The sequence below is a fragment of the Akebia trifoliata genome, chromosome 14 (genome assembly GCF_017979445.1).
Source record: "Akebia trifoliata isolate Shusen 1 chromosome 14, ASM1797944v1, whole genome shotgun sequence".
NCBI classification, from domain to species: domain Eukaryota; kingdom Viridiplantae; phylum Streptophyta; class Magnoliopsida; order Ranunculales; family Lardizabalaceae; genus Akebia; species Akebia trifoliata.
Genome location: NC_141388.1, coordinates 12226038 through 12249089, shown reverse-complemented (window position 1 = coordinate 12249089; position 23052 = coordinate 12226038). Strand labels below are relative to the sequence as shown.

At 34.8% G+C, this 23052-nt stretch overlaps 2 protein-coding genes and 1 pseudogene across 3 annotated transcripts; 2 read left to right on the top strand and 1 right to left on the bottom strand.

The window, feature by feature from the left end:
* The first annotated feature begins 1475 nt into the window (after positions 1-1475).
* LOC147386310 (asparagine synthetase [glutamine-hydrolyzing]) lies at positions 1476-6938 on the top strand. Its single transcript, XM_086423483.1, has 13 exons — positions 1476-1678; positions 3250-3388; positions 3929-4024; positions 4292-4433; positions 4522-4712; positions 4836-4997; positions 5093-5173; positions 5275-5496; positions 5607-5741; positions 5837-5917; positions 6009-6095; positions 6223-6330; positions 6438-6938. The coding sequence occupies exons 1-13, from the start codon at positions 1599-1601 to the stop codon at positions 6684-6686; spliced, it is 1773 nt and encodes a 590-aa protein (XP_086279609.1). The 5' UTR covers positions 1476-1598; the 3' UTR covers positions 6687-6938.
* A 2095-nt stretch (positions 6939-9033) lies between these two features.
* Positions 9034-14367, top strand: LOC147386309 (protein FAR1-RELATED SEQUENCE 5 pseudogene; annotated as a pseudogene). The gene is made up of 3 exons (XR_015171727.1): positions 9034-9191; positions 11143-13577; positions 13687-14367. The product of XR_015171727.1 is annotated as a protein FAR1-RELATED SEQUENCE 5 pseudogene (transcript).
* Positions 14368-16051: 1684 nt separating this feature from the next.
* PMR5 (Pmr5/Cas1p GDSL/SGNH-like acyl-esterase family protein (DUF828)) lies at positions 16052-20237 on the bottom strand. The gene is made up of 4 exons (XM_086422387.1): positions 19624-20237; positions 19319-19497; positions 19064-19222; positions 16052-16542 (listed from the first exon to the last, which is right to left on the bottom strand). Exons 1-4 carry the CDS (start codon positions 20131-20133, stop codon positions 16218-16220), a joined length of 1173 nt encoding a protein of 390 aa, XP_086278513.1. The 5' UTR covers positions 20134-20237; the 3' UTR covers positions 16052-16217.
* Between the last annotated feature and the right edge of the window lie 2815 nt (positions 20238-23052).

Genomic DNA, 23052 nt, shown 5'->3' with positions numbered 1-23052 from the left:
TTTTAGAATATGAATTAAAAGATCATATAAATATATATGTATCTAAGTGTTTTTTTGTAAAGGCTCAAATGTTTGATAAATTAATCATGCATAAAAGAATAATAAATTCTTATTTCACAAAAGGATGAGTTTAAAGATCAAGGCTAATGATAATGATTTTGAAAAATGAGATTACAAAAAAATAATAATCTTAAAAAGATTGGAGAGTTTTGTAAATACATAGATCTGGATACGTGCGACGAGTTTAATACTTATAAACAGAAATTTTTAAAAATTATCTAGTGTGTTAAACTTGAGTTATACTCGAACCACTCTCATATCGCATTTTTTCCGTTCTCAGATTACATGTGCAATTTATAAATAATCCCTCATATTTACGAACCCAACTTTGAACCAGACAGCCCACTTCAAAATTTGAAGGAACATCCTCGTTATGAGGTATGTGGTGTTTTGAATTTATTTCACACTCCCTACATTTCTGTCAAAAATTGAAACACCTCCTTGAAAATGCCACGTATAATCCAATGGAGAGGGTTTCTTCAAAATTTTAAAGTGAGTTTTTTCTCCTATTTACATTGTAAGAAAGAGGTGAAACATCAAATCAACATAAACCATGTTTTGAAATAACAAGTTGTCAAATAGAAAATTGCATGTTTGGGATAATGTGTACCTCGATTAACTCAAGTCCTATCTCATACTTTAGATAATTTATTACTATTTTGCAAGGCACATCATCATATCTTTATTGAAAATCATAATTTTATATATAACTAAAAAATTTATACGTGATCAGACTTTAATTATCAATTAAACTAACTTGCACATGTATAATTGTGATGACTACTTACTCTCGATAAGAAACTTGAAACAAAATATTTAATAACCTCTTGAAACTTGAAATAAAATATTTAATAACCTCTTTTAAAACCCCAAACTTCCTTTAAATGTATTTAATTCTAAGGCTCCCAAACCCCAATTATTTAGATTTTATAGGGTACCAAAAGTCCGAAAATGTCTCAAATCCAAAGTATTTAAATTGTATAGTGTGTGAAAAGTTCAAAAATCCTTCTCACGTACACGTGGATGGTTGAAAATATAGCATTGACTGAAAAGAAAAAAAGAAAAAAAAACTGAGTCAGCATCGTAGAATTCTAAGTGGATAAACATCTCTTAGAAAATGGGAGATTGAAGAAGAAAAGGACACGTGAGGAAACGTGTGAGATAGGATATAGGAGATAGAGATAGGCGAGGGGGTCCCAGATGTATGAAAGGTGCTATCTAATCTTTTAGTGAGCGATGTAAGGTCGCCGCGCGCTTAATTATATATTTTTCTTTGAAGTAGCTTTTTCGCGCTTACTTTTGCTATAAATAGGGGGGGTTGGTTTAGGCCATAAAAGCAGGAACGATACGTAGCCCTCCCTCGTGTCTGTATATGTGTTAGCTATACCAATTACCACCGCTTTTGTTGCTTTTTCGTTTACAAATTCTCTCTTTTTTTACATATAATATATAACAAGATTGAAAATTTTCTCTAAGTTAATTTATCTTTTTTGTGTTGAAATTGTGAGAGAGTCATCATCATCATCATCATCACCATCATGTGTGGGATATTAGCTGTTTTGGGTTGCTCTGATGATTCCCAAGCCAAACGTGTTCGAGTTCTTGAGCTTTCACGCAGGCAATCTCTCTCTCTGCACATTTTTGGGTTTTGATCCCTTTTTACCTTTTACTCAAACAATACTCAACTGACGTGGCATGTGTAAAGAATCATATATTTTTCTCGAGATACACAAGAAAAATCTATGGTTCTATGCGTATTACACGTTGGTTGAGTATATTTTGAGTATGTTTTTCAAGTTTTAGGCTCTATGAACAATTTTTTATTTTTTTTATGGTTAATGGATTTTGATCCATCCCTTTTAGCATTTTAGTATTGGGCTTTATGAAAAGACCATGGTTTTTGAAGCCCATGTAAAAATAATTCGAATCCGGTGGTTAAAAATCATCTAATAATTTTAGTTGTGTAGGGATCCATAGTAACCAAGTTCGGATTAGATAATTACTCAGTGGGTTCAATTTGTTTAATTGGTATAAATTCAGGAAAGTTTAGTAGAAATATCAAATCCATTATCTTTAAACCTCTTTAAAAATCCTATGTCCTTGTGATTACAATGTTGAAGAAGTCAAAAGTTCTAGGGTGATGAGGAAAAATGTTATCCTATTAGGTAATTAATTAATAGATTACCCCTGGAGTGACGTCAGGGGGAACATCTGGACGTGGTGGCATGGGCATGTGTGCCACCACTTCAAGTGTCCCCGTCTATCTCCGCCAACGTCACTCCAATACGCAGATCTAATTACTAAATTCTTAGATCCCTCATTTAGAGTATTTTACTAAAAAATTTAAAAGAAATGGTGGGCCTAACATTGGGGCACAGGACCTGCAAAACTTATAATTTTTGTTTGTTTGAATTACATTTGAACATTTTGTTCACTTGTGGGAAGCACTTTTGTCTCTTGCGTAGTATGTCTGGCATTTTTCAACCATTATATTTTTGATGATTTCATGTTCTTTTGTGTCTGTTAGGAGAGATGGTCTCACAATCCATCACCCTCATAAGCTTGCTTTCAACCCTCCATTACCTATATAAGCTTGGATTCAACCCATCATCTTAAACATCTTGGCAAACTTTTGATTTTCTCTTCAAAAATCCATCATCTTCAACCTCCCTCAAAAACCCTTTTAATTGTTTTTGAGGTTTGATAGTTGAAAGCATAGTTTCAAAACTCATCTGACGAGACGTCTCAAACGTATCAGAAAACTCGTCCGAAACGACTCAGAATCAAGCCTGGACGAGACGAGACGCGAAACCGAGTTTTAAAACCATAGTTGAAAGAGAGAGATTCCCTAGGTCGAATATGATAGATTCTTAGGGAAAAAATCAAGGGTTTTTTTTTATTCCCACAAATTGAGGGTGGGGTCATTTCAGTCATTTTACATTAGTTTTTCAAGTAAAAGTGGAGTCAAGGAATGGGTACATCATCAGTTTGAGGAATTCTTCAAAATTGGCCAATCTTAAATTAATTAATTAATTATGTGATTATAACAACCTTTAATTAAAAACAATAATTTCCACTTAAGGTGTGATTTTATAAAATGATGAGTTGTTGAGTCTCTTAGAGATTCTAAATGTTACATATTATGGTTGGACCTCGAGTCTGATCCAAAAATTGTCACATATATGACAGATTGAAGCACCGTGGACCTGATTGGAGTGGGCTCTACCAGCATGGGGATTGCTTTCTATCCCATCAACGACTCGCGATCATTGATCCTGCTTCCGGTGATCAGCCTCTCTTTAACGAAGACAAGAGCATCGTTGTAACCGTAAGACCAACAAACCACAAATTACTAGTGTACTAAATTTTATTAGAAAGATTTGGGGTCGACTGAATGAATTTTGTTACTCCACTATGTCCAGAGACATGTCTTATGTTATTGAAAGTATGTTCATATTTGCTTTTACTATCTCCATCCAAGTTTTTTTAGGTCTTTCTATCGCTCTTTTTGAATCGTTAATTTGAATATTTCTTTCAACCAAGATCGTAATTGGCCTGGCCTGGCCTTTATGACTTTCTCTTAGCTTATCGCTTATTGGTGCGTTAGTTTCTAACTTTATTTTTTTCTACTCTTTCCACTCATCGATCTCAACATTCTCATCTCTGTTATGCTCAATTTATAAATATGACATTTCTTGATTGTCCAAACTCCAAAAATTAGCTCATAAAGCATGGCTTGCCTTATTGCCGAACCAATATAAAATCACTTATATACATAAAATTCAGGAATAAACTAGAACATAGACCATTTAATTTTCTACTATTCGATCTTTTATTTTACTAATTAATTTTCGATAACCTGAAACAGGTGAATGGAGAGATTTACAACCACGAAGAACTGAGGAAGCGCTTGCCGAATCATCAGTTCCGAACTGGAAGTGATTGTGATGTTATTGCCCATTTGGTGAGCCTTTTTTTTTTATAGTTATTTTGTTGTTCTGTTTTGCTTTAAAAACTAGAAATTCAGAGGGCTCAAGAAACATTAATACAATAAAAAGATACAAAATTCTTTTCTCATAATTTATCAAACAAAGAAATGACACAATGATGCAAACAATCTTACTAAGATAAAGATAAATGGGTTGATATATTTTCAATTTTTAATTAGATTTGTTGTTGTTTTACTTGTAACTAACATAACTAATTATCTTCTTTGATCTTTTTCTAATAGTATGAGGAGTATGGGGAAGAGTTCATCGACATGTTGGATGGTATGTTCTCGTTTGTACTATTGGACACTCGTGACAACAGCTTCATCGTTGCCCGTGATGCAATTGGGATCACGTCCCTATATATCGGTTGGGGATTAGATGGTAAATCTCATTAATCTCCAATATTTAGTAGAGATATTGAATCTTACGATGCCAAACGTCTTTCTTAGTCCATTATTTTCCCCTGTAGGTTCAATTTGGATTTCGTCTGAACTGAAGGGACTCAATGATGATTGTGAACACTTCGAATTCTTTCCTCCTGGTCACTTGTACTCGAGCAAACAAGGTGGCCTTCGTAGATGGTACAACCCCACTTGGCTCTCAGAGGATATTCCTTCGACTCCATATGATCCATTGGTTCTAAGAAACGCTTTTGAAAACGTGAGAATTCTAAAACACTATATTGTATTCTTTTAACACCCATACTGAATTTTAAAGTTTCGCTTGAGTCTTGATCATCAAATCGAGAATTCAATTCTCATGTGTACATTCTAATTTTCACAGGCTGTGATTAAAAGGCTAATGACTGATGTACCCTTCGGCGTTCTTCTATCTGGGGGACTTGATTCATCATTAGTTGCCGCTGTGACAGCTCGTCACTTGATGAAAACAAAGGCTGCCAGACATTGGGGAACACAACTTCATTCCTTCTGTGTCGGCCTAGAGGTTAATTAGTCCTAAATTTTCATCATAAAACCCAATGTTTTTCGTGTTGGTGTTGGTAATCTAAGTCTTTAGTCTCAATTCTGTTTCTCTATCAGGGCTCACCAGATTTGAAGGCTGCAAGGGAGGTTGCCGATTCTTTGGGTACCGTTCATCATGAGTTCCATTTCACCGTGCAGGTATCGAAACTTACACAATTATTTCAAGTTATGGGATGTATATTGTTATTCGTTTTATTTTTTCAGAACAATCTTGAACTTATTTTCTTGATTTGTGGTAGGATGGCATTGACGCCATCGAAGATGTTATTTACCATATTGAAACATATGATGTGACTACAATAAGGGCGAGCACCCCTATGTTTCTTATGTCACGTAAAATAAAGTCATTAGGAGTGAAAATGGTGATCTCGGGAGAAGGCGCCGATGAGATATTTGGTGGGTACTTGTATTTTCACAAGGCACCTAACAAAGAAGAATTTCATCACGAGACATGCCGCAAGGTACATGATTAAACTCTTCATTATGTTTTGCCATCTTCGATAAATTCTAGACGGAAGACATAGGAGAGATGACGAAAAATGTTATTTTATTTTTTGTTCTAAATTTTCAGATAAAGGCCCTCCATCAGTATGATTGCTTAAGAGCTAATAAATCAACCTCTGCATGGGGTTTGGAAGCTCGGGTTCCATTCCTGGACAAAGATTTCATTAACGTTGCAATGGCTATTGATCCCGAATGGAAGATGGTATGTTGAAAAGATGCATTTATTAACTGAGATTTTTTCCTAAATCGCCGTTTAAGATGTGTACTAAAAAATTTCATAAATTATTCATATGTCAGATCAAACGGGATCAGGGACGGATCGAAAAGTGGGTCCTTAGGAGGGCTTTCGACGATGAGGAAAACCCTTACTTGCCAAAGGTTTGAAAATAATTCTCAATCTTCTTAATTCTTATTTCATTTAATAACGACGATTATTAGCTAACGACACAACTTACTCGTCATTCTTCAGCATATTCTCTATCGGCAGAAAGAGCAATTTAGTGATGGTGTTGGATATAGTTGGATTGATGGACTCAAGGCCCATGCTTCTGAACATGTACTACTTCTCTATATGTTTCACTTGTTTCATTTCCATCTTTTCGTTCTAGTGGTGGAGAAAATGGTCCTTATTTCTCTTAATCAAATGATCAATCGTTATATAACTGGCACTATTTTCATTATAGGTGACCGATAAAATGATGCTTAACGCCGAGCACATTTTCCCTCATAATACACCTAAAAGTAAAGAAGCCTACTATTACAGAATGATCTTCGAGAGGTTCTTCCCACAGGTGATACAATCGAACCTTAAAAAAATTCGTCAAGAAAACAAAAACATAGGAAATTCAACTTGAGAAGTGCTGATATTTCATTTTTTTGTTTTTAATTTGCTATTTAGAATTCGGCAAAGTTAACTATCCCAGGGGGCGCAAGTGTGGCTTGTAGCACAGCCAAGGCTGTTGAGTGGGATGCATCTTGGTCAAACAATCTCGACCCTTCGGGCAGAGCTGCATTGGGTGTCCATGCTTCGGCTTATGAGCCACAAGTTTCTGCATCGGTTGCTAATGGGAAAGTTCCTACAACGATCATGAATAATGTGGCAAGAATGGTACAAATGGGTACTCCGGACCTCACGATTCGAGGCTAAGATCTATATTGAAGGAATGAATTATATAAAGATGTGAAGGTAGAAACCACAGTATATTAGAAATTTTAGTTGCTTTAATGTCTAAACTCATTAGTTGATGTAGGGAAGAAGAAATTTTATATGGTAGGATCAAAAAGCTATGTAAATTTATATCTTTTAGTTTCTGAAATGTAAGGTTCTTGTGTTTGCTACTAGGCTACAAGTATTACCATCCTTTTGTATTTATGCTTGGAAATCTTATAGTTTTCTTTTGCATTTTCTGTCTCGATTTTCATTTCATGTTCAAATTATTTTTTCCATAAAAGAAGACATGGGTCTTGTTAGGATCTGTGGTGGAATCATGTTGAAGCCCATATTTTCAAGTTGACCCTATAAGCAAATGTTGTGGTTGCATTCAACTACGCAATCAAAGGAAAAAATCGCGTTAAAGTATAAACATTTAGTTTTTGGTTCAAACTCAACCATTCTTCTGCATCATATCATCAAGATCGTCGACTTGATTTGAACTAGTTTTCTCCTCTATAGAGCAAGAAGATAATCATATAGGTCATAGTTTGCTGGTTCACAAATTATAGTTGTAGTCCATGCAAATCTTTGAATTTCTCAAAAATTATTTTAAATTATGTATTTTTGAACTTTTAGTTGTCATGAATAATACCTAAATTATATATGTAATACTCTTAAACGTTGTTTAAAACAAAACCAATTAAATTCTTTTTTTCTAATATTTCAAACTAGTGGGTAAACCATACCAATTAAATTTCTCAATATGAAATTTTTTCTTTCTTCAATTCTTCAACTCAGAGGCACACATTAATGCCAAAGACTTTTAGCTCTGACGTGGTACCTGCTAAAGAAATTCTAATTACTATCTCCTAGATATCCAGAATGGGAATTCATCATGTTGAGTATTTCTTCTTGGCCCTTACCTTAAAAGGCTAAAACCAAGGATCTTCTAGTTTTTCGTCTCTTCGATCATCCTGTTGTGGATCCTTTAGGTACTAAATTTGAGTATATAAAGGTGTATGTTCTTGTTTCTACTCATACGATTTTCATTCAACCCAATTGTTTTAATGATCAAACATATATATAGGGTGGCATTTGAAGGCTCTAAAGAGAATTAAACATTGTGCCAAACATTTTTTCTATATTCATCCTCACCAAAAATCAGTCCATTCCGAAACTTCTAACCCTATCAAAAGTGATTTACAAAAAGTGGACAGTCAACGATTCTTCAACTTGTAAACTAAGACTAGAAATTTCATAATGAACTGATTTTTGGTGAGGATGATCTCTTCACTATAAAGATCATCCTCACAAAAAATCAGTTAATTCCAAAACTTCTAACCCTTATTTTGAAAAATGTTTGACTCTCTTTAAAGTTGCAATCATTTGTGCGAGGGAGATTGATAAATAGTGAGGCCGAGAGTTGTAGTCATTTGTGTTCGTGAGATGGAGTTGCAGCAAGGAATAAGGAGAAAGTGCGAGAGAGAATAAGAGAGTGAGAGAGAGGGTTTCAACAATTAAGTTCAAAGAGAGCGAGAGCGAGAGGAAGAGTGAGAATAAGAGAGCGAGAAAGAGGGTTTCAACTGTAAGAGGACGAGAGTTCTATCGAGAGACTCGCTCTTTGTTTTGTTTCGATTTTAAAGGGACAAGGAGGTAGCACTAATTATTGAAAACTATAAGGACATCGCTATAATAATTGATAAGTTATAAGTTAAACGTTAAATCGTACGAGATTGAATATTGTCCATCTGATCTCTTCATATCCAACGATTACAAAGCGTTTGTTAAACAATAAGACGCCAAATGGGTCCCTATTTATATAAAAAAAAAATCACTAATGATTTTCTTTCTTAAATAATTTCACTCGATCCGTACTTCGCTAATGTGGGGAATAGAACCATTAGATCATTTTCCTTGTATATCCCAAAGAAAAAGATCTATGCTTCTGTGCCATTGCCACTTCAGCCGCGTGGAGATCGAGTGAAATTTTTCTAATAAGAAAATCACGGCTCGTAAAGAATCCACATATGATCCAGCCTTCCCGCATTAGAGGGCCACACTGTATTTTTTTTTTTTTGTAACCGAGGGAGTATCCCATCAACACTCTCAAGTAAGCGTGACAGACTAATCTCCCTTGGGGGCCCCGCATGACCAACCCCATACGAGTTTTAAGGGGACGAACCCAAACCCATTAAGTGCCACACATGGTGGTGGGAAGGGGATTCGAAGACAAGACCTGGGGAGCACACCCAGTCTTACCATCAAGCCCAACCCCGGTTGGTCACACTGTATTTTACATGGTTGGATTCCAAGCCCATTAATGGCTAGAAGTGACCTGTCAGGCTCATTTTGTGCCACGTGGTGTGCAAAAAAAAAAAAAGAGGAAACAACGGACTCTCTCTCTCGATGGAATCCCAAGTTTAAAAACCCTTGAAAAAAAAAATACACTAACTCTAGGTCTGGATCTTTGAAGTTCGCTGGATTCAGAGGATGAGAGAGGTACGCATGAGTTAAACATTCCTTCGAACAGCATTTCTGTTGCGTAATTTGATGTGATTTTAACATAATTTAGTCTCTGATTATCGCTTTAATTAGTTCTAATTCATGGAAATTGGGAAAAATTGTGTTTGTTTGTGAAGATATGAGTAGTTTGAGGTAATTGGTCTGGGAATTTAAAATTTTTAATATCTTTTATTTAGATTTAAACATTCATTTTGGTCAAATTTAAGCTCCCATGATTCACATTATCTAGTTGGAATCTTATTGATTGAAAATTTGGTGTGTATTGGAGACCTCTGTAACAAAATTCTCCGAATTTTCCCCAAAATTAGGTAAAATTTGGCGAATAAGGGGTTGCCTGGTGAATTAATCCACGGATCATTGAATAAAAAAATACTTTTTTATCGAATGATTAAGCCGTAGCCTCTGCCCTCTCTCCATCTCTTGAAACCATAATTCTATAATGCACCCATCGTTTAAAATATCGGAATGTATAGGTTGATACATATCCGTATCAGCCGTGACTCATACGAAACATTGACCCCAAAACATTCATTTTTTCGTATTTGTATTGGCCAATACTGTATCGGTTTTCCCATTAACGGAAACATTCCTTTGATACAATGTTTTAATTAAACCTTGAATGCACCTATTTTATTGCTTTAAAATGTCATTTTTATAATCCCCGAATTGTTTATGAACCTTTCTCAAATTAAACCCAACTGACTTGAGCCAAATAATTGTGGAATCCGAACTTGGTTACTATGTTAGAGAGAAGCTACAAATGGATTGTAGTTAGAAGGTTTATTTATGTATGTGTTTGGTAATGAGGTTGAAGTTGTCTGTGATTCTGGAGTAAAATAGCTTTGGGATTCGGTTGAAAAATCAGTTAACAAAAACCCGGAGTTCAAACAAGGATGTCTAGTCAGTGGGTTGATCCAAATATTTTCTCGAAATCAATAATATAATACAATATTTACTCTTATAACTCAGATATGCTTTGCAAACTTTTTTTTATCAAATGCCCTCTTACAAGCATGGTTACTAAGTCGAAGTACGGGTTTAAAATGACAAGGGAAAACTTTGGAGAAAAAGAAAGAAAGAGGGGAAAACGAAATATATATATAAAAAAATAAAAATATACTCCTCTCTTAAAACTTATAAAGGCTGAGACAAAAAGAGAAAAAAGAAACTAACCTTTTTTCCAAAATTAAAAATAGTGTTTTTCATGTCTAAAATATAAAATAAATAAATAAATAAATAAAAACATTTTTTTTTTAAATCTCCTAGTTTAGAGCCACTCCAACCGGTCTCTATTTTAGAGAAACCCCCTCTAAATCACTGTTTACGTCTACAAATATAGGGATTCTGAGAAATTTTAGAGTGCCTCTCTAAATCACTATTCACATTTTTTAAATGCCCATTTTATCCCCCCTTTTTTTTCATAAATTTCATTTTTGACCTCTTTTCATGGAACATGATTTAAATTACCTTTTTTGTCCCCTTTGCTTTTCAACTTTTTCAAGTGAATGAATAGTGTGTTAGAAAAGGATTCAGTTGGAGATCAAATTTATTCAGAGGAGAGCATCTTATCTAAATTTAGAGAAGATGCCAATTTGGAGCAAAAATTTAGAGACATGGGTTGGAATTGCTTGTACTTGCTAGAGGAACTAAAAACACTTTTAAATGTGACTTTTTCAACAAAAAAAAACAGGTTGATTTTTGTGACTATGCTTACAAATCTAATGCAAGAATGCCATATGGCTGAGCAATGGGTTATGAGCTAAAAATTTATATTTACAATGCAGTGATTAAGATAACAAACATGCTGTTTCCCTTGCTCTAGACTGTTGTCTAAAATTATAAAGAAATTTCATATCTCGAGTATATTGTAGTTGAATACTTATATTACTCTCTCACGCGTTCCATTTTTTGCTTGTTTCTTTATCAGTTACATGCTCAATCCTTGTCGGGTTGGAAACTTTTGATTGTTTAAGAGGGAGATGTCAAACATAGGTCTTGAACAGAGTAGAAAGGCTCATGGACAGCACGACTGTAGGTGAGAATGACCAAACAGACGTTAATTGTACAAAATCCAAGGGTACAGAATTGTTACCAATGTCAAATGTTGATTATGAAGGGGACACTGAAGGGATTACGGAACCTCCTGTAGTTGATGATGACCGAACAGAAGTTAATTGTACAGAACCATTACAGAGAGGAGACGCAGAACTTGTTTTGGAAGATCGAAACAACATTGAACCAAATATTCCAACAATAAGGGAAGATTTTGTAACTGCAAAAGACTTAGAGCCATATAAGGGTATGAAATTTGATTCTTTGCATGATGCAAAAGAGCATTATTGTAAATACGCTCAATTGCTGGGTTTTAGTGCCCGAACTAATTCCTCTCGCCGTTCATTGAAGGACCGCCAGTTTATTGCTGCACTTTTTGTATGTGTCAAGGAGGGTTTTGGAGTTGGTGATGCACATGAAGTCAGGAAATCACGAGCAGTCACAAGGGTGGGTTGTAAGGCAATGATGAAGGTCCATAAACATGAGGATGGGAAATGGGTTGTGGTCACTTTTGAAAGGACTCATAATCATCCACTTATGGGTCCAAATAGTGTCAATTTTCTCCGACCGCGTAGAAACATATCAAATGGTGATAAAAGACGTGTGTATGATCACCAAGTTGTTGGAACATGTACAACAGAGAAAATGTCCATGTTGGCACAACAAGGTACTGGAGTTAACAACATTTGCTTCAAAGAGAGAGGCAATGTTAATAATCTTGATTCTGTTTCACATAGGGCATTTTTAAAGGGAGACGCTCGAGCAGCTCTAGAGTATTTCAGACGTCAACAAAGTGAAAATTCATCTTTTTTCTATGCAATTGAAATGAATGATGAGGAACACATTCATAATGTTTTATGGGTTGATGCTAGGTCAAAGATAGCATATGAGAAATTCGGTGATGTAGTAACATTTGACACAACATATTTGACAAATAAGTATCGGATACCACTTGCATCATTTGTAGGAGTAAATCATCAAGGACAGTCTGTGCTATTTGGTTGTGCACTTATTGCTGACAAAACCAAGGAATCATTTATTTGGGTCTTAAAGACATGGCTTGAGGCAATGTGTGGATGTCCTCCAGTATCAATAATCACTGACCAAGATGAAGTCATGCAAGCAGCAATAGCGGAAGTCTTCCCTAAAACATTTCATCGACTTTGCTTGGGGCGAATTCATAGAAAAGTTAGTGAGAAATTGAGCCATACATGTCGCAAACATAAGAACTTCAAAAGGGATTTAGAAGAATGCATCTCTGGCACGGTTGAAGAGTTTGAATCGGGATGGGAATCACTCCTTCATATGTATGCTCTAAATAATGATGAATGGCTTCAAGCATTATATGAAGATCGCAAAAAATGGGTCCCATCGTATATGAAAGGAAATTTTTTTGCGGGCATGTCTACTACTCGATTCTCAGAGAGTACTAATTCTTTCTTCGATGGGCATCTAAGCGAAAGGACAAGTATAAGACAATTTATTGATCTGTATGATACAGCTCTACAAAATCAGTTCGATAAGGAAAAAGAAGCGGACTTTGAGACAATTAGCACCAACCGAGTTTTGAAGACGAAATCGCCTTTGGAAAAACAGGCGGGGCTTGTTTATACTAGAGGGATTTTTAAAAGATTTCAAGATGAAATGGTTGAAAGTACGGGTCACTTTGCCAAAAAAATAGGGGATGATGGAGCAATCAGCACATACATGGTGGCGAAATATGAAGAAGAGAAGAGGATGTGTAGTGTGACATTCAATGCCATCGAAACAACAGTAAGTTGTAGTTGCCATGTGTTCGACTTTGTTGGAATTCTATGTAGGCATGTGTTAGCTGTGTTTGCAACAACTTGTACATCTACCATTCCATGTAAATACTTCTTGAGACGATGGACAATGGAGGCGAGTGTTAATTGTGTGATGGCCGAAAATCACATTCATGTTCTAGGTAATGAAATGAAGTGTGAGGTCATGCGTTTTAACCATCTATGTCGTCTCCAAATGAAACTTGCAGCAGAAGCAGCAAAATCTGCACAAAGCTTTAGTGTGGCAGTGCATGATCTTGGCATACTGATGGAAAGAGTTGTAGGTACTAATATTAGCATTGCTAGAATGCCACATCATGGGAACATAACTCGTGGAAGTAATCAAGTCCCCATAGAGGGAAATCAAGACAATAATGAGACTAGGCCTGCACTCATACATGACCGTACGGTAGCGCATCCTCCTTCATCAAATAGAAAAAGACAAAGACATGAGAAGTAGAATTAGTGACAAGAACCACCCTTCCGAATTTATAGGTTGTTCACTAAGGTTTGTACGAGAAGGAATTTTTTTTAATGCATTATTTATTCTTTGTTTCATTCTTTATTCATGGAAATGGTAACTTTCTTCAACTGAAATCTTTATCTTACTCAAGCAGATTTTATTTATTGAAATGGTCGAGGGCATAGCTGTTCTTTTTCCTGCTGAGGAGTTCACTAAGCTAGATGTTTCCATTCTGATGCTTTTCTGGTAAGTGCCCGTACATTCTGTACATGAAGTATATAAATTTTATATGGAATAAAATTATTAGGGAATCATAGGCACCAATAACTCATCAGAAGAAAATATTTGATCCACAGAAGAATTTTGACATATAATACAACAAACTCGATGAGACTAATTGATGTAGTTTGGGATATAATAATCCGATCTGACGTTCTAAACAATGCATATGAAGCAAAGTCTAGGTACTCTTTCTTTGGTTATAAACATGTTTTTGTTTTCTGGATTTATTTTTATTTAACATTTTTCTTATTTCCGCTATTAAAACAAAAAGAGAAGAAAAGAAAATGTCTAGGATCCTCTTGTGAATCGAGCCCAATGACAATGCACCATTCCACATATGCTCACTCGGCATAGGTACAAGAGTTGAGAACTACTACCATTCAATGGATGGTGGGATTGATTATGTGAAGTCCAACTTGATTGTATTATTGTAACCATCCATTTCATGTACATTTTTTATGGATTCTTTACCGTATTATAATAATTGAATGTGCAAATGAAAATACAGTATGTTACAACAAGTCCACAATCAATCTGATGGTGGGTCCCCCCCAACCCCCCCCCCCCCCAAAAAAAAAAAAAAAAACAAAAAAAACAAACATGTGTTGTCGTGTGGAAATGAGGTCTCCGTGACTGAAGGCATGAGGGCAGGAAACTTATATTGCAGATCTGCTGAGTACTGGCACTCAGCCCTCTCTCTCAAATTTTTGGGTGATAAGAGCCCCCATATGTTTTGGTTATTATTTGAGTTACCACCTATATTTTCAAACCCGTGCATACATATTTTTGCCTTGTTAAACCCCCTTCAAATTTAAATTTTGGGTAAATATATGAGACACCCCTGTGCTTGCAAACCAATGACATGCCCCCTTTGATCTTGCTGCCCACTCAAAAATTTAGTGGACATTTTTGATACCCCTCTTTTTTCAAATTGATGACAGTCCCTTTGTTCTTCCTGCCTCTCAAAAAAAATTTGGTGGATTTTTTAGATGCTCCTCTTTTTTTCAAATGACGACTTACCGGTTAACTTTGTTGCCTTGCCTCTTACCCAATATTTTGGCTGATTTTCACACCCCTCCATATTTTGGTGAATATTTGAGATACCCTGTGTATTCAAACTGACAGCATGCCCCATTGTCCTTAATCTTCTTTTCTACACTAATTAAAGGTAACAAAATACCCCCATCTTCAACTTCTATAGAAAGTTAATTTTAATATATTTAATTTCATTTTCAATCCATCATTTTGAACCTTGCCTAAATCCCTTTTAAAACAATCTTATCTTCAACTTCAAAAGTCCTATCTTGTTCTTTAGGTTTGAAGGCTATACTTGATTAATCTTAGAGATTTAAACAATGGTAAATTTTTTTTTATCTAGGAGATTGGTTTTGGGAAGAGAAATCAAAGGATTTTTTATTTTAGGTTTGAAGGCAAAGGTATTAAGGTCATTTTGCATAATGTCTATTAGATAAGAGGGAGGTCATAGCGGCATGCAGGCATTTTGGTCAATATTTTGAGATACCCTATGTTTTAAATCGGCGACACTGCCTCCTTAACATAGGTCTTCTCTCTTAGATAAATGAGAATTAACTTCTGGTCAATATTGAGATACCCTATGTTTTAAATCGGGGACACTGCCTCATTAACATAGGTCTTCGCTCATAGATAAATGAGAAATTAACTTTTCTTCAACCCCAACTCCCCTCCCTTTCTCAACACATATACACGAAAATCCTGGCTCCACACCCCTCCTAGCACTTGCTTGGACAAGGAATATTTTGTTTTTTTGGTAGTTTAGTACACAAAAGAGTACCAATCCGGAGCCTTGGGTTTACTTTGTCTCAACATTCAGGTTGTTTAGTCTTAAAGAAAGAAAAATACATCCCCGCTCCTCTCCCCCAAACCCCCAAGGGTTGGTGAGATGGCCAAGACCACACTTCAAGAAGCGTAGGTCTTGAATTCGAATCCCCCCTCTAGGGCCATCCTTCGGGATTTATTCAAGAAATTATTTGGTGCATGTTGGGAGAGGAATTACACATGCCTTGAGGATTAGTCTAGTGCTCTAAGAGGTTTGGATACAACTCCCAATTTATTTTTTTTAATAATAATAATAAATAAATAAATAAGGAAAAAAAACAATAGTAAATGGAGAAGTAGCATCATGCCTGACTGTTTGATATCCAAAGGGTGTTGCCTAGTTTTAAGCCCTCTTGATTTGAGTTATAGAATTGTGCATGTTATGTTTCTAAGAGTTGAGATTTTTCTCACCCACATATGCATTAATGGAAGGTTATGTTGAATAGATTACTTACAACTTGCAAGAGAGGGTGCAATTGGCACCTTCTTCTAAGGGTACAATTGAGAATGTAAAACACAAAACTTAGCATAATTGTTGAAACCTACTTAATAGAACATTGCAATGTAGAATAATTGATTCCATGTATCGGGTAGTCCCGGTAGACACCAATGGCTACAATCTGATGATTGATCAGGATTCGCTCTCTGCCCCGGGTTCAGATCACCACTGTAGATCGACGGGTGCCCATCCTTCCTGAGTTCGGAGAGTGCCGTTATGTCAAGCAGATACGTCGGGGTGATCATGTCGTTCAACACAGCTTGAACTACCCTCATTTGATCTGGGTAGGCCCCAGGGTAGGGCCCACCTGTAAGTGGGACTGTCTCACCATAACAGCTCTTTGTCACGGGAGCAGCTTTCCATTCGTTGGAACTGTAGCATGGAAGTATTACAATTACACCAAATTTACATAAACTAAACATGAACTAATATTTGTTACAAATTATGAGAGATTTTAGGTTATTTTTATTGTTCTTGAATCAAAAGGTTTGTCATCAGTTTGAAAGTATATGGTATTTCAAACATTGAACCAATCATGTTTCAATATTTTAAAGAAATTATTAAAACTTGCTTAGTTTTGCTGAAATTATCTATTACGTATAAATCCTTATTGTTTGTTGGATGTCTCAATTATACTATCATAATTGTATGTTTTTTCTTCAATCATTTTTTTCAAGTGACTACTAAGTAAATTTATATAATAAAATACAAAGGTTGTCTTCCCTCAATATTATAAATTTCTAACGCATTTCAAGGAATATTTCACAACTACTCCTTTTTCTCTCTTCCCTATCTAAGAATACCCTTTCAACTTTATTGTCCACTTTTCAATAGTGTCGATAATTTGACAAACTTGACGAACCTTGATGTAGAAGCACATAACTTATTAAAAAAATAAAAAATAAAAAAAAGATAATTTCTCTCTTCTACCCATAATGAAGAAAATAAACTTTTGGATATGATTACCTTGTGACAATCAAAATCATGATTCAATGAAATGGAGTTGTAGAAGATAAAATTATATGAATTTTAAAAATAAAATAAAAAATAATTAATTTTCATTGTTGAATTTTATTTTTAAATGTGGGTGCTCGATAGTCATCTATTTTAAACACCTTGGATTATCAAGTTTGAAAAACAATTATTTTTAATTTTGCTATTTTTTAATATGAATATTTTCATGAAATCTAGATGTCTACGTTGTTGGATTCTGAATGTGATAATCAATGTGGGCTCAACGATCTTTTTAAGATTTGAAATCTAAAAAAATAAATGTAGGTAGAGAACAAGCAAGAGAGAAATTTTTTTTTTTTTTTAATAAATTATATGCTTCCTCGTTAACGTGTTGAGTCCGTCCACCAAAACTCCATCATAGTATCAACACTCTTTCCAATAATACCTCTTGAACTCTTTTTTTATTTTATTTTTTTCATTTTTTTTTCAATAATACTCTTCTAACTTTATTGATTTTACTTTTCTACTCATTTCTCAATAAAAACTCTTTAAATTTTATTGTTTCTACTCTTATGATTCTTTCAGTAAATTTTGCAAAATATTCAGGCCATTTTGGTAAAACACCTCTTAATTTTTCAACCCCAAAATCTAAATGAATGACATAATACTAGACCGCTCGATCAGATTACTTTCCTATGTCCATCCCCCAAATTGAAGATTTCTTCCAAATCCCTAATGTCTGCCACGTGTCCATCATATTCACGTGTTGGAGATTCGGTGAATCTGGTCTTAATTTTGTTCTGCCCCCATCAGTCTACCCTTTACTCTTTGCTCTCCAGTACCACCACTTGAATTTCACCGACAGAAACTGCATGACTGTTTCATTCCTCCCCCAATTCTAACGTACAAACGATTGCAAGTTATTAACATGCGTGACTCCTAAATGATCAAACATAATGTCACATTTTCCAATCAATCTGATCGTTAGATTACCAATTTAAAACATTCAGTGGGCCATGATCCTAATATCAAACCAATTGGATGTCCCCAATCATGAAGTCATTGCTAAAGTACTTGGCTAAGATTATAGGTGTGCGGAAAAATTGTATATTGGTGTTTCAGTAGATATTTCTCCTTCTTTCTTTCTAAAATGAAGAAAAGAAATGTGTAAGGATCTGTTTGATATTGCATTAAAAATGGCGGGAAAATGAATTCCCTTGTAAAAAAAAGCTACTTTTTAATAGAGTTTAAATTTTTTGTCCAAAAGTGCTTTTCTACCTTTGGAGGGAAAATGGGTTCTCATCACACACCCTTGTGAAAATGATTCTCTTCTTGGTGTTATTCCTACCCCAAACCATGAAACATAGTTTTAAATCTCATGCGAGATCCCGACGACTCATTCAATTTGTCTTGGTATCATCCACTAATGAGACAGATAAACAAGTCATCTCAAACCTGATGTATTTCTCAAATAAGGTCGAAGACATTCATTATTTGACGAGACGACTCGATCTCGTTCATGGACGAGATGACAAAACAAGTTTTAAAACTATACTAGGATGTGCACAGAGTTAATTAACAATTTTACAAAATAATTTTTAGTATTTTAAAATTAGTAATGTATTTAACTTTTGTTCTCTATTAAAATACCATATATTGTCGAAAAAATAGTTGATTTTTGGATTTATCAGGTGCATTTTAAAGCTGACTTGACCGAATTTGAATTTGAATTTGTAGTTGATTCTACAAGTTTTAAAATTTTGCTAAACAAGAGTTTTCTTTTTGATATTTTCCTAGGTGTAATCAAATAGTGGAATTTATTTTCTTGGTGGTTTTCCATGACAATTTTCTTACCCTAAAAGTTGTTATTACCTTGAAAAAGAATTCCCTCTAATCAAACAGACCCTAACCAAAAGAGGAAGAGAGAGAGAGAGATTACTTGTAATGTGTGGGAGAGATAGCTTGGAAGAAAACCCTTGTTCTTGTTCTATCAATGTTTGAATCAACCCACCTAGCCCATGTTCTCAACCCTCTCTCAAAAGCAACCAAACGATCCATATCTTGATAAAACGATCCTCCTGATTCCATGTAATCCCACCTATATACACAAATTTAATTTTAAACCCCAAAAATCAGAATAAAATTATTCCTTTAAAGCATAGTTTATAAGATTAAGAAGAAGAAGAAAACCAACCCCTGAAGCCCTCCTGTGTGTATCCACCAATGTCCCGAATTAAACGACAACACATCAACCCCTCTCCAAGCATACCCATTACTTGAAATATCATCTAATCGTAGAATTCGCCTCCCTTGTACCGTATCAATGTCAACCAGATACGGAGCTTTGTAGAACGACACCGATACACCGTAATCCTACAAGTATAATACATACATGATTAATGTCGATTTAAAAAAAATGGATTAAACCAATAGCGATTCATACAAATTAAATCTATGAATTGGGCCAAAAAAGAAAGAATTTGAACTTAAATGAATTACCAAGAACTTAAAAATTGATAGAGGAACTCCTCTAATGATTTGAACCTCGGATCGAGGCACAGAAGCTAAAATCAAGCAAATCAATGACTCCCATTGATTCCTACCGAGTGAATCACCGACAAACATTATAGATTTCCCTCTCATTCTTAATAGAAAATCAAGCCCATCAAACCTTGGAAGCTCACAATTAACAGGTCTCCATCGATATCTTTGGTAATCAGTGTCGGGTCGACCGAACATTTGGCAATTGAATTGGGGATCGATAATGGGACAATTCGAAGATTGGTACATTGGGTATGTATCATCGCGTACCCAATTACCCATGAATAAGTTACAACTTGTTTGATTTGCTAGGATGAATGGTCTTCTATGTTGGTGGTCGTAATGGTGTTTCCTTAAGCTTAATAATAGAGCTGATGAAGCCATATGGGCTTGAAACAAAATCAAATATTGAACCATTAAACATAACCTAACAACATTATAAGTTAAAGAGATACAAAGAAAAGCCATTAGAGAAGAAAAAAAAAAAAAAGGTTTAGGAAAGAGAGTTGCAGAGAAAAAGGAAAGGAAAGAGAGAGGGAGAGATTTGTGTGTCTATTTTATATTTTTAGAGGAAAAGAGGGGAATTTTGTTGTGGTGTGCATGTGAAGGTAGCCACTAGCCAAGATAGGTCACGTGACATAAATATCGGTAGCTAAGATGGGTCACGTGAGATAAATATATAGAGAGAGAGAGAGAGAGAGAGGGGAAGGTGTTGGAATTGGGAGAGAGCAGAGTTTTTGTCCACACATATGGTCATGGGCTTTAAATATAGCTCATTTGTGGGCCCTGAGTCAAGTGGTGTTTGTCGCGCTCAAGAATATCAGTGTTTTGTCGTCTAGTTTGAAAGTCTTAGTTGTTATGATGAATGAGGATTTCCTTGTCACTAAATTTTAGTGAATATTTGAGATAGACCCTTATATTTTCAGACTGATAACATAATACTCCCTTGACCATGGACTCATATGTGAAACTAATAAATAGAAACCATCCTCATCTTCATACACTTGCCAAAAACTCTTTACCTTCAAACTCTTCAATTTTTAGGTAAAAACTTTAATTTATTTGGCAATCCTTTATTTTTATTTTTCATACAAAATTGATTTTTGTTATAAATAAATAAAAAATAAAAAATTATATGGTCATTTTTATTTATTTATTGTTTTTCTCATTAGTTTAAAATATGAAATACTAGAGCATATTGAGGGGTAAGTTCAAATTACATAAAAAATTAAAAATATCTTCTCTCTTTTTATGGGTCCTTTTGACAGTTCACATGGGTTTTCGGTGCTTTTCGTCAGAAGTCAAGGTTAGCCCACTCTAGCCCTCCTCGATTGGAACGTATAGTCTGATGCCTCTTTATTTTAAGAATAATAATGACGAATGAACGCGGTTTTAGATACCCACTAACAACAAGCACATAGAACCGTAGATTTTTTTTTATGTGTATCCCAAAAACAAATCTATGGTTCTTTGCCCTTAACACATCAGCCGAGTATTCAAAATCACGTGCATTCATCACAACTCTTATTTTAAAGGAAAACAAATTGAATCCAACACATTCTTTAGAAATAAATGTTAAAATAAAAAGTGAGGCCTGCAAGTAGAGAGCCTCCGAGATTAATTATTTTAATATTAAAAAATGAAAAACATTTTTTTTACTAACTGAATAAGATTTTAAATATGAGAAGAACCGAATGTAATAACGTCCAAAAAGGTGAAAATATTTATTATCCCATTGAAAAATAACATTTTCATCGAACTAAATTCTACTCAAATTAAATGAAAGAATAAGATTCATATAATAAAAATCAAAGCTTTGGGATAATTTTTTGATAATGATTATTGAAATAACCACCAAGTTGCAAGTTGAAGAGGCATTCAAAGAATCATGTACCTTATAATCTACTTTGAACTAATTTTAATTTATAAGAAAATATAATCAAACTTAGGAAATAACGTCATGAAGCAAGTTTGCTTCACTAATAAAAGAAAATCAAGATTTTTAATTAATAGATCTAAACAAAAAACTTATGGTCAATAGGAATCTGATTTTAGTATTCATTTCTTTTGTTTTTGTGATGAAGTACATTTTATGAAAGATTAATAATTTTTTGATTAGAAAATTTTCACTCAATTTATACTTGGCCGACATGACAAGGATACTAAGTCGTTAATCTTTTCCTTATTTATCCTGAAGAAAAATATCTTGAAAAAATATATATATATACGGGATTTGTGTTGTATGTATATATATGATAATGTATGTCATCTATTAGGTGCAGGTTGAACGCCTTGGAATGCTAACATAAACTGTAGCGCCCCGCCGAACACTAACACAAATCCCCATGTCAGATCTCGAGGTATTAGATGGCACCTCGAAATTTCGGCATGATCTCCTCTGTTTATGTTAGCATTCCAAGGCGTTCAACCTGCACCTGATAAACGACATACATTCATGTATATATACATTCAAAATATAATACTAGTGGAAGCCTATATATATCTAATAACGTATAAAAATCAGAGTGCAGAAGAAGAAGTTTATATACATGATTATACAGGAATTCCTCACTCTAACAAAATTTCTATCACTCAGAACAAAATCTATATTACTACCTAGACAAACTAACACCACTAGAAGGGTGTAATCCCAAAACTCACCAAATGACGAACTCTGACTGTCTATCTGACCCACAAGATGATTCTCACTTGTGCTCTATACTTGTCTCGCCAAGCTTCAAATCTGAAACTAAAAAAAATAGAGAAGGAAAGGGTGAGTAACAATGGTTACCCAGTAAAGAAACCAACAAATTCTGCCAATAACCTCTCCTAACATGAACGAATAAACATACTGAATCATTTAAAAATATGTAAAATTTTACAGAAAAAACTACGATTAACTAGTACATATAGCCAGGGATGAGCAACTAACCATTTTAAAACTCACATTACATCAATCATCATTACTCACTATAACATTATCTTCTTATACAAATCTAATTGATCAAATAGAAACAGTAAACATGGATTTTATTTTATATATCAAAATAAGCAACAGATACATAATACACAATGGTGGAGTATTGGAATTAGAGAGTTGGGATTCACGACTAGATCGATCCCTGTCGGGACATGATGTTACAATTCTTCTCTGGCTTTTAGTTCCTGATTTTGTGGCTGGTCGCTGTTTACCACGCTTGGTTGACCATTTATCTGGCTCAGGCTGGCCGTTTGACGTGACCGTAAGCAATGGGTCTCTTTTCAATGTGTCAGAACGTTCGACTACTATAGATTGTTAGCGATCACTAACTAATCATCTTCGTCTATGCCTATCAGGCGTGTTTGTGATTCCCAAATATACAAATCATTCGTATACGACCACCTTTA

Bases quoted from the DNA above. Each gene is read 5' to 3' on its own strand.
- LOC147386310 (XM_086423483.1), top strand. From the start codon at position 1,599: ATGTGTGGGATATTAGCTGTTTTGGGTTGCTCTGATGATTCCCAAGCC. The intron at 1,679-3,249 runs GCAATCTCTCTC...CATATATGACAG, and splicing joins GTTCTTGAGCTTTCACGCAG to ATTGAAGCACCGTGGACCTG. The intron at 4,998-5,092 runs GTTAATTAGTCC...TTTCTCTATCAG, and splicing joins CCTTCTGTGTCGGCCTAGAG to GGCTCACCAGATTTGAAGGC.
- PMR5 (XM_086422387.1), bottom strand. From the start codon at position 20,133: ATGGCTTTTCTTTGTATCTCTTTAACTTATAATGTTGTTAGGTTATGT. The intron at 19,223-19,318 runs GTTGGTTTTCTT...TTGTGTATATAG, and splicing joins CACACAGGAGGGCTTCAGGG to GTGGGATTACATGGAATCAG. The intron at 16,543-19,063 runs GTAATCTCTCTC...TCCATGCTACAG, and splicing joins ATCTCTCCCACACATTACAA to TTCCAACGAATGGAAAGCTG.